This window comes from Heterodontus francisci, chromosome 7, assembly GCF_036365525.1.
Source record: "Heterodontus francisci isolate sHetFra1 chromosome 7, sHetFra1.hap1, whole genome shotgun sequence".
Taxonomy (NCBI): domain Eukaryota; kingdom Metazoa; phylum Chordata; class Chondrichthyes; order Heterodontiformes; family Heterodontidae; genus Heterodontus; species Heterodontus francisci.
This window is the reverse complement of record NC_090377.1, coordinates 113489083-113502870: the sequence shown is the minus strand read 5'-3', so window position 1 is coordinate 113502870 and position 13788 is coordinate 113489083. Positions and strand designations below refer to the sequence as shown.

General features: G+C 43.5%; 1 protein-coding gene across 1 annotated transcript in view; it reads left to right on the top strand.

The window, feature by feature from the left end:
- asb1 (ankyrin repeat and SOCS box containing 1) overlaps nt 1-9031 on the top strand; it is a 39270-nt gene extending 30239 nt beyond the window's left edge. Inside the window, exon 4 of the mRNA XM_068035909.1 lies at nt 3024-9031. Within this exon, the coding sequence (XP_067892010.1) occupies nt 3024-3157 (134 nt within the window). The 3' untranslated portion in view covers nt 3158-9031. The remainder of the gene's footprint in view (nt 1-3023) is intronic.
- The last annotated feature ends 4757 nt before the right edge of the window (nt 9032-13788 follow it).

Below are 13788 nucleotides of genomic sequence, written 5' to 3'. Positions count from 1 at the left end.
CCGAGACGCACCGGACCCAAAAATACCAGCGTCCGCTAGTATGCTGGTTTCCCTACCCCATTCCTGGCGCCAGCCATTTTTTCCCAAGGCTGGTTTGGGGCCAGTTGGACTCTTGGGGGTGAGGAGCCAATTATGTTCTTGAAAGGAAGTTGACGGGGTTTTCCAGTCGGCTTCCAGTTTCCCGATGCATTGGGGGCTATGGGAGTTGTGGGGGGGTGGGGGGTGGGGTACAGTTTAACAGCCTGGAGGTTGGCACCTAGCTGGGGTGCCAGCTCTCCAGGCAGGCCTACACATCCTCCCTGCCTGCCTGGATGTGGGTGCAGCCAAAGACTGCCCTGTAGAGCGGTTTCCACAGTGGTGGCCTGGCTGCTTTTTCTGTTATTTAAATTTTTAAACAAGTTGGTGAGAGGGCGCTTCAACGTGGAGGCTCCCTCCCACTAACTCTGTCTGCTGCTTGGGTGCCCACCTCCAGGCAATTAAACTGCCCCCCATTGGGAAACTAGAGGCCGACTGAAAAATCCCGGTCAGACTCCTTTCAGTGCCCTTAATAAGGCTCTTAATGAGCCTAATTGTCTGCTTTCCCCACAAGCCCTGCCATCCCTGAACCCGCTGGATGAGGATATGCACAGTTTATAAACCCTGTCTAATCTCATCCTAGGAATGTTTCCTTTGACAGTTTCCTTCCTTTACCCAGCCCAGGTCTAATTCTCTGCCCTGTTAATAACCTGTTTGACGAAACTGCTGGAAGTGGAATCTTTCGGAAAAGAATCTCGGTCTTATGGTTTGAAGCAAAGCCAGTTACAGGGATCAGATGCTTTGGACAACCAATCTAAATGCACAGCTTTACTTGACCCATTACCACTCCCTTTGGCTCTGCCCCACCAACTCTTTTGTCATTTAATGTCTCCCATCTTCCACCCTATCACGGACCTTCCCTTTTGTTCCTTTTCCACCTTCCCCCATTTGACCTGCTTAAAACATTCCTAACTTTTCCCAGTTCTGATGAAAGGTCATCAACCTGAAACGTTAGCTCTGTTTCTCTCTCCACAGATGCTGCCAGACCTGCTGGGTATTTCCAGCATTTTCTGTTTTTATTTCAGATTTCCAGCATCCACAGTATTTTACTTTTGATCTTTGAGCACAATGCTTTTTAGCTGCTGTCAAATACATTCTTGAACCATATTCTAAACTCCTTGCTGAAAACTCTATCTCTTTTGACCATAATTTCCCCTGAAAGGTAGTTATCCCCAGGTTCAACATTCTCTTGGCTTTGTTGGTGGCTGGTCTACATTGATCAGACATGTTGGACATAATTTTCAATGGGACTTAATGGAGCAGTTCTATAAAAGGCAGCAATCTGCTCTGCATCCAGGCAAAAAATAAAAATAAAAATGACCCCAGTTGAACGGCAAGTCGAGTAAGTCTCCTAGGTCTCTTACAACCTCTTCAGTTCATGGAGTGCATGTTGACCATTCTTCCTTCCTGTGTGCAGTACTTTACACTGGTCACTATTGAATTTCATCTGTCATTGTTCTGCCCACTTGCATATTATCCAGCTATCCAGCCTCCTTTCAATTGGCTGATCTGTACCTCAACTCCATTTACCTATACCTGACAAATCTGTCGATACCGAGCATTTCATTTGACTCAGCATCCAAAGCCTTTTGGAGAAGTGCGCTGTAGATTTTCACCACCTTCTGTGATGTGCTTCCTGATTTTACACCTAAATGGCCTAGCTCTAATTTTAAGATGCCCCAAGAAGGAAAGACTTGTATTTATATATCGCCTTTCACAACCTCAAGATGTCCCAAAGTGCTTTACAGCCAATGAAGTACTTTTGAAGTGTAGTCACTGTTGCAATGTTGGGAACATAACAATCAATTTGAGCACAGCAGGCCCGCACAAACAGCAATCTGTTAAATGACCAAATCATCTGTTTTGTTAATATTGGGTTGGAATAAATGTTGGCCAGGACACTGGGGAGAATTCCCCTGTTCTTCCAGTAGTCCCATGGGATTTTTTATGTCCGCCTGAGAGGGTAGACAAAACCTCAGTTTCATTTCTCAACTGAAAGATGGCACCTCTGACAGAACAGCACTCCCTCTGTACTATACTGAAGTATCAGCCTTAATTATGTGCCAAAGTCTCTGGAGTGGGGCTTGAACCAGCAACCTTCTGTCCCAAAGGTGAAGATGCTACAACTGAGCCAAGCTGACAGATGTGAAGTAAATTTGCCATTGTCATCCCCCTCTCCAGGTATGGTGTCTGTTGCCCCTTTTCACAAGGTGAGTTTTGGCCAGTGATGTTTCTTAAAATAATTGATCGCGTTCTTGCATCTGTGGGAACTTTTCAAATGAAACCACAACTACAACTGTACAACATCTGGAACATCTTATGTTTTAAATATTTTGCCCACTTGTAATGAAACAAGTCCCTTCAAAGAATCTTGGAAGGATGCTGCAACTCCTACCCGCTCCACGCTGGTATAGAAGGGAGGTCGAAAAATTCTCCTCTTCATAAAAGTACAATGACGTTTTTTTTTCTCCCTTTCTGCTCCAGTATTGGTGAAAATAAATGAATGTTACTTGTACATAAACATGTATGTGTGTGTGAAGGGTGAACTCTAAGCCTAGATCCCTTTTCGATTGTTCCTTAAATATCTTGAGCCTGTCTTGATCAAACGTGTGCAAAGTTATATTGCAAGGAAATATTTCCCAAAACAATCAAATAAAAAACATGACATTTGTGTGGGTCTGGAACCTTTTGAGAGTCATGGCAACATTTCAGCTCTCCAGAATGAAAATGCACCAAGATTTTGATTTAATACAGAGAATGCCAGAGTATTTCCTGCTTCCACACATTCCCTGAATTCTAGTTTACAATATTCTGATTTGAATTTTGGCCAGCAGTATTTGATTTATTGGGGTCTCTGAGAGTCCTGGGGTTTAGCTTTTTATAGACACTTTACACAATAGAGAAATCTGGCATTAATGCTCATTAAAAGGATATTCCTTTCCAAACAGGTACTCCCAGGGCCCTGACATCCTCCTGCCGCATAGTTATTAGGAGAGCATTGGGAAAGTTTCGTCTTCATCTGATCCAGACGCTGCCTATACCAGACACAGTCAAAATCTTCCTGTTACACGAAGACACCTGAGGGAGGATCACATCTCACTGCTCTGCATGATTTCTGTTGAACTTAAATCCTCATTACATTACCCTGGCGCTGGAGTATTGCTGGAAATTCTAGCTTCTGTCACACAAAACTGTTGCAACGTACCTTGAAAAGTGATTTTTAAAAATTTTCCTTGTTCTTCATCCTCTGTGTAAATGAAAAGTCTCATCCTGTGATTAAAATTCATATTTCTTGATGTCACATTTGCAAAATGCACAGAAACCTTTTTATCAAAAAATGACCATGTCCACAATGAACAAAAATATTAACATCAAAAAATTCAAAAAAATACACACTAGTCATACATTATGCATAACATCCACCACCTCTGCTTAAATTTAAGGCACCAATCCAATCTCAGGATCAGATTCTATAGATCATTCAGACTCTATACTCATTGCATGTGGTGCCATCTGAACCCTTCAGTTGGATTGCTAGCTTTTTCTCGTTGACAGCATTCAGTAACTTCTGTATATTTCAGTAAGTTCTTATACTTAGCTGAATGAGCAGAGGATGCAGATGAAGTTTTCACTTGGGAGGATAAAAGGCATTAGCTATAATGTTACCCAGTTGCAGGATTGGATTAATCCCGGTCCACTTTACAACAATTTCCTGAAGATTCAAAATGGTGTGGCTTTAATTGGTAAGGAAGGAATGTGACTGTTTTGTTACAGCCAATAACTGATGTTCCCTAGTCACAGTATTAAGGGATACTGCAGCTGCTCTTTCACATTGTGTTGAAATGGTATTTAGCAATCCTTCTGTTTTTGCACGTGGGTCACAGTAGAGTTTAATCAAAATGGAAATGAGTGCAGAGCTGAGTGTAGGGATGTTGCCCCTTTTGAAGATGAAACTGTTATATATTTCTTCCTGTGAAATATTTCAGAAACACATTGAACTGCGCTAGCTCAGCATATTGTCCTTTCACCCTCGGGCCCAAGTTTGAAGTCAGTTACCAGTGATGGGGCAAAAGTCTTAGCACTGCTAGTCACAATAGCTGTACGTGCAGCGAGTTCACATGTTCTCAGATCTGCTTGCCTGGGTCTGGAGTGAAAAACTGGAGTCTTTGTTCCACCTTTCTGTGGGAATCTGTGAGCTGTGCTGAATTTTAGGCAGTTTTTCTTGTAGAATATTAGCTGGCTGATAGGACCTCAGCTGGTAGAGGATCCCAACCATCTGGATTGAATTCAGATTTTTGCTAAACACAAAACAGACCCCTTGAGCCTAATCCACCATTCAATAAGATCATGGCTAAACTTTTACATCAACCCCACTTTCCTGCTCTATTCCAATTTCCCTTAATTCTCTTAGTGCCTAAAAATCTATCAATCCCAGTCTTGAATATACTCAACGACTGAGCATCCACAGCCAACTGGATAGAGAATTCCAAAGATTCACAACACTCTGAGTGAAGAAATTTATAGAGTCATACCGCATAAAAACAGGCCCTTCGTGTCTGTGCCAGCCATCAAGCACCTAACTATTCTAATCCCATTTTCCAGCACTTGGCCCATAGCCTTGTATGCTATGGCATTTCAAGTGCTCATCTAAATACTTTTTTTTATTTTTTTATTTTATTTTAGAGATACAGCACTGAAACAGGCCCTTCGGCCCACCGAGTCTGTGCCAACCAACAACCACCCTATAGTAATCCCATATTCCCTACCACCTACCTACACTAGGGGCAATTTACAATGGCCAATTTACCTATCACCTGCAAGTCTTTGGCTGTGGGAGGAAACTGGAGCACCCGGCGAAAACTGGTTAGGAGAGATTTAAATGTTGTGATGGTTCCTGCCTCTACCACCTCTTCAGGCAGTGCGTTCCAGATTCCAACCACCCTCTGGGTGAAAATATTTTTCCTCAAATCCCCTTTAAACCTCCTGCACCTTACCTTACATGTATGTCCCCTGGTTATTCCCTCCACTAAGGGAAAAAGTTTCTTCCTATCTAATCTATCAATGCCCCTCATAATTTTATATGCCTCAATTATGTCCCCCCTCAGCCTTCTCTGCTCTAAGGAAAACAACTCTAGCCTTTTCAGTCTCTCTTCATAGCTGAAATGCTCCAGCCCAGGCAACATCCTGGTGAATCTCCTTTGCACCCTCTCCAGTGCAATCACATCCTTCCTATAGTGTGGTGACCAGAACTGTACACAGTACTCCAACTGTGGCCTAACTAGCGTTTTATACAGCTCCATCATAACCTCCCTGCTGTTATATTCTATGCCTCGGTTAATAAAGGCAAGTATCCCATATGTCTTCCTAACCACCTTATCTACCTGTGCTGCTACCTTCAGTGATCTATGTACTAGTACACCAAGATCCCTCTGACCTTCTGTACTTCCTCGGGTCCTACCATCCACTGTATATTCCCGTGCCTTGTTAGTCCTCCCAAAATGCATTAGCTCACACTTCTCAGGATTAAATTCCATTTACCACTGCTCCACCCATCTTACCAGTCCATCTATATCGTCCTGTAATCTAAGGCTTTCCTCCTCACTATTTACGACACCACCAATTTTCATGTCAGCTGCAAACTTACTGATCATACCTCCTATATTCACGTCTAAATCATTAATGTACACTACAAGCAGCAAGAGTCCTAGCACCGATCCCTGCAGTACACCACTGGTCACAGGCTTTCACTCGCAGAAACAACCCTCGATCATCACCCTCTTCCTCCCGCCACTAAGCCAATTTTGGATCCAATTTGCCAAATTGCCCTGGGTCCCATGGGCTCTTACCTTCTTAACCAATCTCCCATGCAGGACCTTATCAAAAGCCTTTCTGAAGGCCATGTAGACTACATCAACTGCTTTACCCTCATCTACACATCGAGTCATCTCCTCGAAAAATTCAGTCAAGTTAGTTAGACACTATCTCCCCCTGACAAAGCCATGCTGATTGTCCCTGATTAATCCCTGCCTCTCCAAGTGGAGATTAATCCTGTCCCTCAGAATTTTTTCCAATAGTTTCTCAACCACTGATGTTAGACTCACCGACCTGTAATTACCTGGTTTATCCCTGCTACCCTTCTTGAATAATGGTACCACTTTCATTGCCCTCCAGTCCTCTGGTACCTCTCCTGTGGCTAGAGAGGATCTGAAAATTTGTGTCAGAGCCCCTGCTATCTCCTCCCTTGCCTCACATAACAGCCTGGGATACGTCTCATTTGGGCCTGGGGATTTATCCACTTTTAAGCTCGCTAAAACAGCTAATACTTCCTCCCTTTCAATACTAATATGTTCAAGTATATCACAATACCCCTCCCTGATCTCTACAACTACTTCATCCTTCTCCATAGTGAACACAGATGAAAAGTAATCATTTAAAACCTCACCTATATCCTCTGGCTCCACACACAGGTTGCCACTTTGGTCTCTAATGGGCCCTACTCTTTCCCTGCTTATCCTCTTGCCCTTAATATACTTATAAAATGCCTTAGGATTTTCCTTTATCTTGCTTCTTCTCATCTCAGTCCTAAATGACCAACCCCAAATCCTGAGAAATGACCCCAAGTTCTAGACATTCCAGCCAGGGGAAACAACCTCTTAGCATCTACCCTGTCAAGTTCTCTTAACAATTTTCCATGTTTCAATAAGAACAGCAATAACCTGCTCACTGATGCTCAGTTTGGGTTCGGCCAGGGCCGCTCAGCTCCTGACCTCATTACAGCCTTGGTCCAAACATGGACAAAAGATCTGAACTCCAAAGGTGAGGTGAGAATGAATGTCCTTGACATCAAGGCAGCATTTGACTGAGTATGGCATCAAGGAACCCTAGCAAAACTGGAGTCAATGGGAATCGGGGGAAAACTGTCTGCTGGTTGGAGTCATACCTAGCACAAAGGAAGATGTTTGTAGTTGTTGGAGGTCAATCATCTCAGCCCCAGGACATCACTGCAGGAGTTCTTCAGGGTAGTATCCTAGGCCCAACCATCTTCAGGTGCTTCATCAATGACCTTCCCTCCATCATAAAGTCAGATGTGGGGATGTTCGCTGATGATTGCAAAATGTTCATCACCATTCGCAACTCCTCAGATACTGAAGCAGTATCATGTCCATATGTAGCAAGACCTGGATAACACAAGTGCCAGGCAATGACTATCTCAAATAAGAGAGAATCTAACCATCTACCCTTGACATTCAATGGCATTACTATTGCTGAATCCCCCTATCGACATCCTGGGGGTTACCATTGACCAGAAACTGAACTGGACCAGCCACATAAATGCTGTGGCTACCAGAGCAGGTTAGGAATTCTGCAGTAAGTAACTCACCTCCTGTCTCACCAATGCCTGTCCACCATCTACAAGGCACAAGTCAAGAGTGTGATGGAATACTCCTCACTTGCCTGGATGGGTGCAGCTCCAACAACACTCAAGAAGCTCGACACCATCCAGGACACTTCATTGTCACCGCATCCACCCCCTTCAACATTCACTCCCTCCACCACCGATGCACAGTGGCAGCAGTGTGTACCATCTACAAGATGCACTGCAGCAACTCATCAAGGCTCTTTAGACAGCACCTTCCAAATCCGCGACCTCTACCATCTGGAAGGTCAAGGGCAGCAGATGCATAGAAACACCACCACCTGCAAGTTCCCCTCCAAGTCACTCACCATCCTGACTTGGAACTATTTCGCTGTTCCTTCACTGCCGCTGGGTCAAAGTCCTGGAACTCCCTTCCTTACAGCACCGTGGGTGTACCTACCCCACATGGACTGCAGCGGTTCAAGAAGGCAGCTCACCACCACCTTCTCAAGGGCAATTAAGGATGGGCAGCAAATGCTGGCCTAGCCTGCGATGCCCACATCCCACAAACAAATAAAAAAATATCACCTCTCATTCTTCTTAACTCTAGAGAATATCAGCCCATTCTAGTCAATTTCTTCTCATAGGACAAGCCCTGTAACTAGTCAGTTAGTTAAGGGTATTAAGGGAAATGGAGCTCAGGTGGGTAAATCGAGTAGAGATACAGATCTGTCATGATCTAGAACACAAGAACACAAGAAATAGGAGCAGGAGTAGACCATATGGCCCATCGAGCCTGCTCTGCCATTCAAAATTATTATGGCTGATCTTAGGATTTAACTTCACTTTCCCACCCACTCTCCATATCTCTCGATTCCCTGAGAGACCAAAAATCTGTCTATCCCAGCCTCAACTGTATTCAACGATGGAGCATCCACAACCCTCTGGGGTAGAGAATTCCAAACAGTGAAGTCATTTCTCCTCATCTCAGTCCTAAATGCCCCTTATCCTGAGACTGTATCCTGTGTTTTATACCAGCGGAAATAATCTCTCAGTGTCTATCTGATTGAATGAGCAAACAGACTTAAGGCGCTGAATGGCCTCCTCCTGCTCCCCCATACAAATAAACCACGGTTTTGTGAAAGGGAAATCATGTTTAACCAATTTATTGGAGTTCTTTGAAGAAGTAACATGTGCTGTGGATAAAGGGGAGCTGGTGGATGTATTGTACATAGATTTCCAGAAGGCATTTGATAAGGTGCCACATTAAAGGTTATCGCAGAAAATAAAAGCTCATGGTGTAGGGGGTAACATATTGGCATGGATAAAGGATTGGCTAGCTAACAGAAAACAGAGAGTAGGCATAAATGGGTAATTTTCTGGTTGGCAAGATGTAATGAGTGGTGTGCCACTGGGATCTGTCTTAGACGAAGGGACCCGAAGGAATGGTTGCTAAATTTGCTGATGACAGATAGGTAGGAGAGTAACTTGTGAAGAGGACATAAGGGGGCTACAAAGGGATATAAATAGGTTAAGTGAGTGGGCAAAGATCTGGCAAATGGAGTATAATGTAGGAAAGTGTGAAATTGTCCATTTGGCAGGAAGAATGAAAAAGAGTCATATTATCTAATTGGTAAGAGAATGCAGAGCTCTGAGATGCAGAGAGATCTGGGTGTCCTGGAGCATGAATCGCAAAAGCTTAGTATGCAGGTACAGTATGTAAGAAAGCTAACAGAATGTAATGGTTTATCGCAAGGGGAATTGAATACAAAAGTAGGGAGGTTATGCTTCAGTTATACAGAGCACTGGTGAGACCACATCTGGAGTACTGTGTACAGTATTGGTTTCCTTATTTAAGGAAGGATGTAAATGCATTGGAGGCAGTACAGAGAAGGTTTACTAGACAAATACCTGGAATGGGTGGACTGTCTTACGAGGAAAGATTGGACAGGCTAGGCTTGTATCCGCTGGAATTTAGAAGAGTAAGAGGTGACTTGATTGGAACATATAAAATCCTGAGGGGTCTTGACAGGGTGAATGTGGGAAGTATGTTTTCCCTTGTGTGAGAATCTAGAACTAGGAGTCACTGTTTAAAAATAAGGGGTCGCCCATTTAAAACAGAGATGAGGAGAAATGTTTTCTCTCAGAGGGTCGTAAGTCTTTGGAATTCTCTTCCTCAAAAGGCGGTGGAAGCAGAGTCTTTGAATATTTTTATGGCAGAGGTAGATAGATTCTTGATAAGCAAGGAGATGGAAGGTTATTGAGGGTAGGTGGAAAGGTGGAGTAATCAGTTCAGCCATGAACCTATTGAATGGCGGAGCAGGCTTGAGGTGCCGAGTGGCCTTCTCCTGCTCCTAATTCATATGTTTGTATGTATGTATGCTAATCTACTGTATTGCCCAGTACCTGTCCGCCCATCTTGCCTTTAAAGGAAACTGAATGTGTTTGTGCAGGGTTTGGGGAGGGGGGTGCGGGGGGGGGGGGTGGGGGGGTGGTGGAAATGTGCCAGCATTCAGTACAATGTGTTTGAGACAAAATATTTTGGTGATGCGTGTATATCATCTTCGAATTTACCTTTGGTGTTTAATTCAACTGCTATTATTGCTGTATAAATTTTTGCTAGTACTGTTCTTATTAACAACATGTCATTTGGGGCTAGAAACATGTTTTGCCTGATTTTTAATTCTATTGAATGCAGCAGAGCTGATTTTCAGGTGCTGTGTATAATTGACGGTCAATCCGAGACCACGCAGTTTGCGCCACTGCCCGTGATGAATTTCTATTCCTTGGTGCCCACCAGCACGGCAACTTTACGTTTGGAACTGAAACTAGTTGTCACTTGGTTTGTAAGCAGTTGTGATGAATAGCTGGGATTGAGAAGATTCAAGGAAGAGCAGGAAGGGTCTGTTACCCAAAGATCATGCTGTGTTCTGGGGATTGAGCCAGTGAACTTCCTCTTCAACAAAATACACCATTTCTACCTTCCTCTTTCAGTTGGAAATGCTAGCTGGATTGGACTGTGGATTTTAACATGTCCACTGTCTCTGCTGTTTTATGATTGGTCTCAGAGGCGACCTTCTGTAAGACCGAGGTGTGTTTATTTATTTTATTTATTTAGAGATACAGCACTGAAACAGGCCCTTTGGCCCACCGAGTCTGTGCCGACTAAGAACTACCCGTTTATACTAACCCTACAGTAAGCCCATATTCCCTACCACCTACCTACACTAGGGGCAATTTACAATGGCCAATTTACCTATCACCTGCAAGTCTTTGGTGGTGGGAGGAAACCGGAGCACCCGGCGAAAACCCACACGGTCACAGGGAGAACTTGCAAACTCCGCACAGGCAGTACCCAGAATTCAACCTGGGTCCCTGGAGCTGTGAGGCTGCGGTGCTAACCACTGCGCCACTGTGCCGCCAGTGGTTGACACCAATTTTCCACATGGTAAATGGCCATACATCAGGAGAAGCAGGGAAGTGGAGGGTAAGTGCTGACTCATAGGAAGGGGCATTGGGAGGCAGAACTGCCCAGGGCTACACAAATCCCCTGCAGGCTGTCTGAAACATAGCATTGACTGCAGCCAGACCTTTCAGAGAGGAAGAACTGAAGTATGGGTTAAAGAAATAAACTCAGTTACCCAATTAACGAGAACAAAATGTTTATCATTGCGTTGCTCCCATTGTACTTTTGATGGTGTAATGCAACTCAGTGTCAAGTCATGGGTTCCCATTCTCCTGTATTTCCAGATTGTTACTAATTGATCATTTCCTAATAAACTGCATGGCAAAACATTTTCCTACTGCACTGTAACATGGCACCTTCAATTCAATTCCTATTCAATTCTGTGCGTTTAAAAGCAGTTTATTGTATACACTGGAGAGTGAGAGTTAGTTATTGGTGATGTTTTGGCAATGTCAAACGATCCATGTTGATGTATCATGCCAATTGGTATCTTTATGCTGATTTAATAGTCTGCTCATTAGTTCATTAAAAACGGCACCATCGTAAAAGGTAAATGTATTGTTCTTTCTTTCTGACCAGTCACAACATCCAGGCAGTGGAATCCAGCTTCTGGCTTCTTGTGTAGTTGAATGAAAGGGGAAAACATAAAAGCTTGAGTTGCTCGTTGACATGGCTGTACTAGCAAAACCAATTTTTGGCCACAGTGCCATTCAAGGCAAGATGGTACTTCTAATTCTCCATTATCAGGACCACACAAGGATGGCAGGGTGCTGATCAGCAGAGTCAGGTCAGCCCTCAGTTCAAAGGACTATTACTGACTATTACCTCTGTACAGACCGGAGCCTCCCTGCCAGTTTGTTATGGGTTTTGAGCACAAAAATCCGGCCTGACAGTGCAGGACTAAAAATTTAGTTTAAGCTTCTGGGCCATTTTTAAACCCTTTTTGGCTCTGTGTACAGTTTTTTTTTATTGTTCAGCTTTTGATAGTTTTCCAGGATGGAATAATTAGCTAACTCCAGAATTGTTTAACCATGCCTAGCAGGCTAATTGTTTCTGGAGAATAATTTAAGTAATTGGTTCTGAAAATCTGTGAGACCCAATTTTGATGTGAGGTCTAGGATCATGCCCTCGGGTACTCTTCATCCAGGAGAACACCTCATTGTCACGGGTCCATTGGGCAAGCATGCCACAAGAGGAGTATGTCTGACACTCGGCAGCTCGTTGCAGTCAGAAAATCTGGTGATTGGCCATCATCTGTGGGGACATACCCAGGTCCCGCCTCCTCCAGATTCCTACAGAAGGGGCTGATCCAAGTTTTAAAAAAAATTACCAATCTCTTCATTGTAGGATGCCAACTCTAGTTGGACATATCCCTCAAGGTGTCATCTCATGACCGCCTGCCTCCAATCACCCCACCCGCACACTTCTGCCATTGGTTGTCCAACATGTCCATCCTTGAGGGCCCCCCATCTTTCCATAGCCAATTGGAATGCAAATAGACTCTTCATCACCTAATTGGATCATTCCTGACTATCAGTTAAATAGCCCTTTCCCCGATCAAATCTTTTCATAACTAGTAAACAGAAGTGATCAAAGAAAATGTTTTAAAAACGGCAACTTTTTTTAATGCCCCTGTGATTTTTCTCCAGGATTTTACGTGCAGCCATGTGCTCCAGGGCAATCCTGTAGGGTTGGCAACGCTATTTCATTGGGATCCCAGGCCACTCTCTTTACTTAGGGTTCACTAGTGAAGCCCATTTTCACCTATCTGACAGCTGGTAAGCTTCAGATCTCTTGGCATAGTGCCCTCTAGAAATACACCGAGTCCCTCTGACTCAGGGTAGCAGGAGGTCCCAGCATTGGGGGATCCCAACCTTAGGCACCACTGACCTGGTAAAGGGTGGGTGGATGTTATATGACTGGGAACTCTTGGAAGATTTCTGACTTCTTGACAGATTTCTGGATGTGAGGAGAATACATTACAGGAAAGCATGCAATGGCAACAGAAAAATTATAATAGGCTCTAATAAAAACAAGGAGCTGGAGTATCTGTGAAATTCATTACAACAAATGCAAGTTTTCTATTTTTTTGACAAAACAGATTTGCTGTTCATTGCATTTGCTGTGAAGTAATCTCATAACACTGAGCTAGTCGTGAAGTCATCATTAATCTGACTGTTGATTATTACACAGCTGAATAAAATAAGTAAACTAGTGACTCGAGGCTCCGCTTTCAAATGGGACTAGACCACTGAATATTAAAATTCAGACCATGTGTTACCAACCAGCGGCAAGCCAAGAACTGAAGGTTTAGTTTAACTTTCCGGTGTCAAAGAGCAGAACTCTCAAAATACCCAGCCTGTAATTCTAGTGGCACCACCTGAATATTGGTAAGTGCTCTGAAACCATATAGGGAGGATAAATGCCAACATTACATTTAAGGGGCACCAGCGCATGGCGAAGTACGTTAATTGTACCCAAATGGCTCACTTCATTTTGTTAAAATGTAATGGCCTGTGGCAGCTTCTGAGATTTTCAATGACTATTAAAATAATTACAAAAGCACTGAAATAGGATTAGAGTACAAGATGTGATCGTTAGAAATCTCCCATTTCAAGGGAACTAAAACCCAACATAGAAATGATTCCTTTCATTATTCTGTGCTAACTTAGTGAAACCATCTGGGTTGCTAAGGCATGTTATTCCTGGTAACAGCGATGGGATAAATTATATCACTGTAGAACTTCATTTTATGTAGAAAACCCCACCCTTTATGACATTGTTTCCTCAAAAGTCACAGAGATCGGATTGATTTTTACTATCTGATAAAATCATTCCCCCTAAAGCCTGATTAAATTATTAAATACACTGGTCTAGGAATTCATTGAGC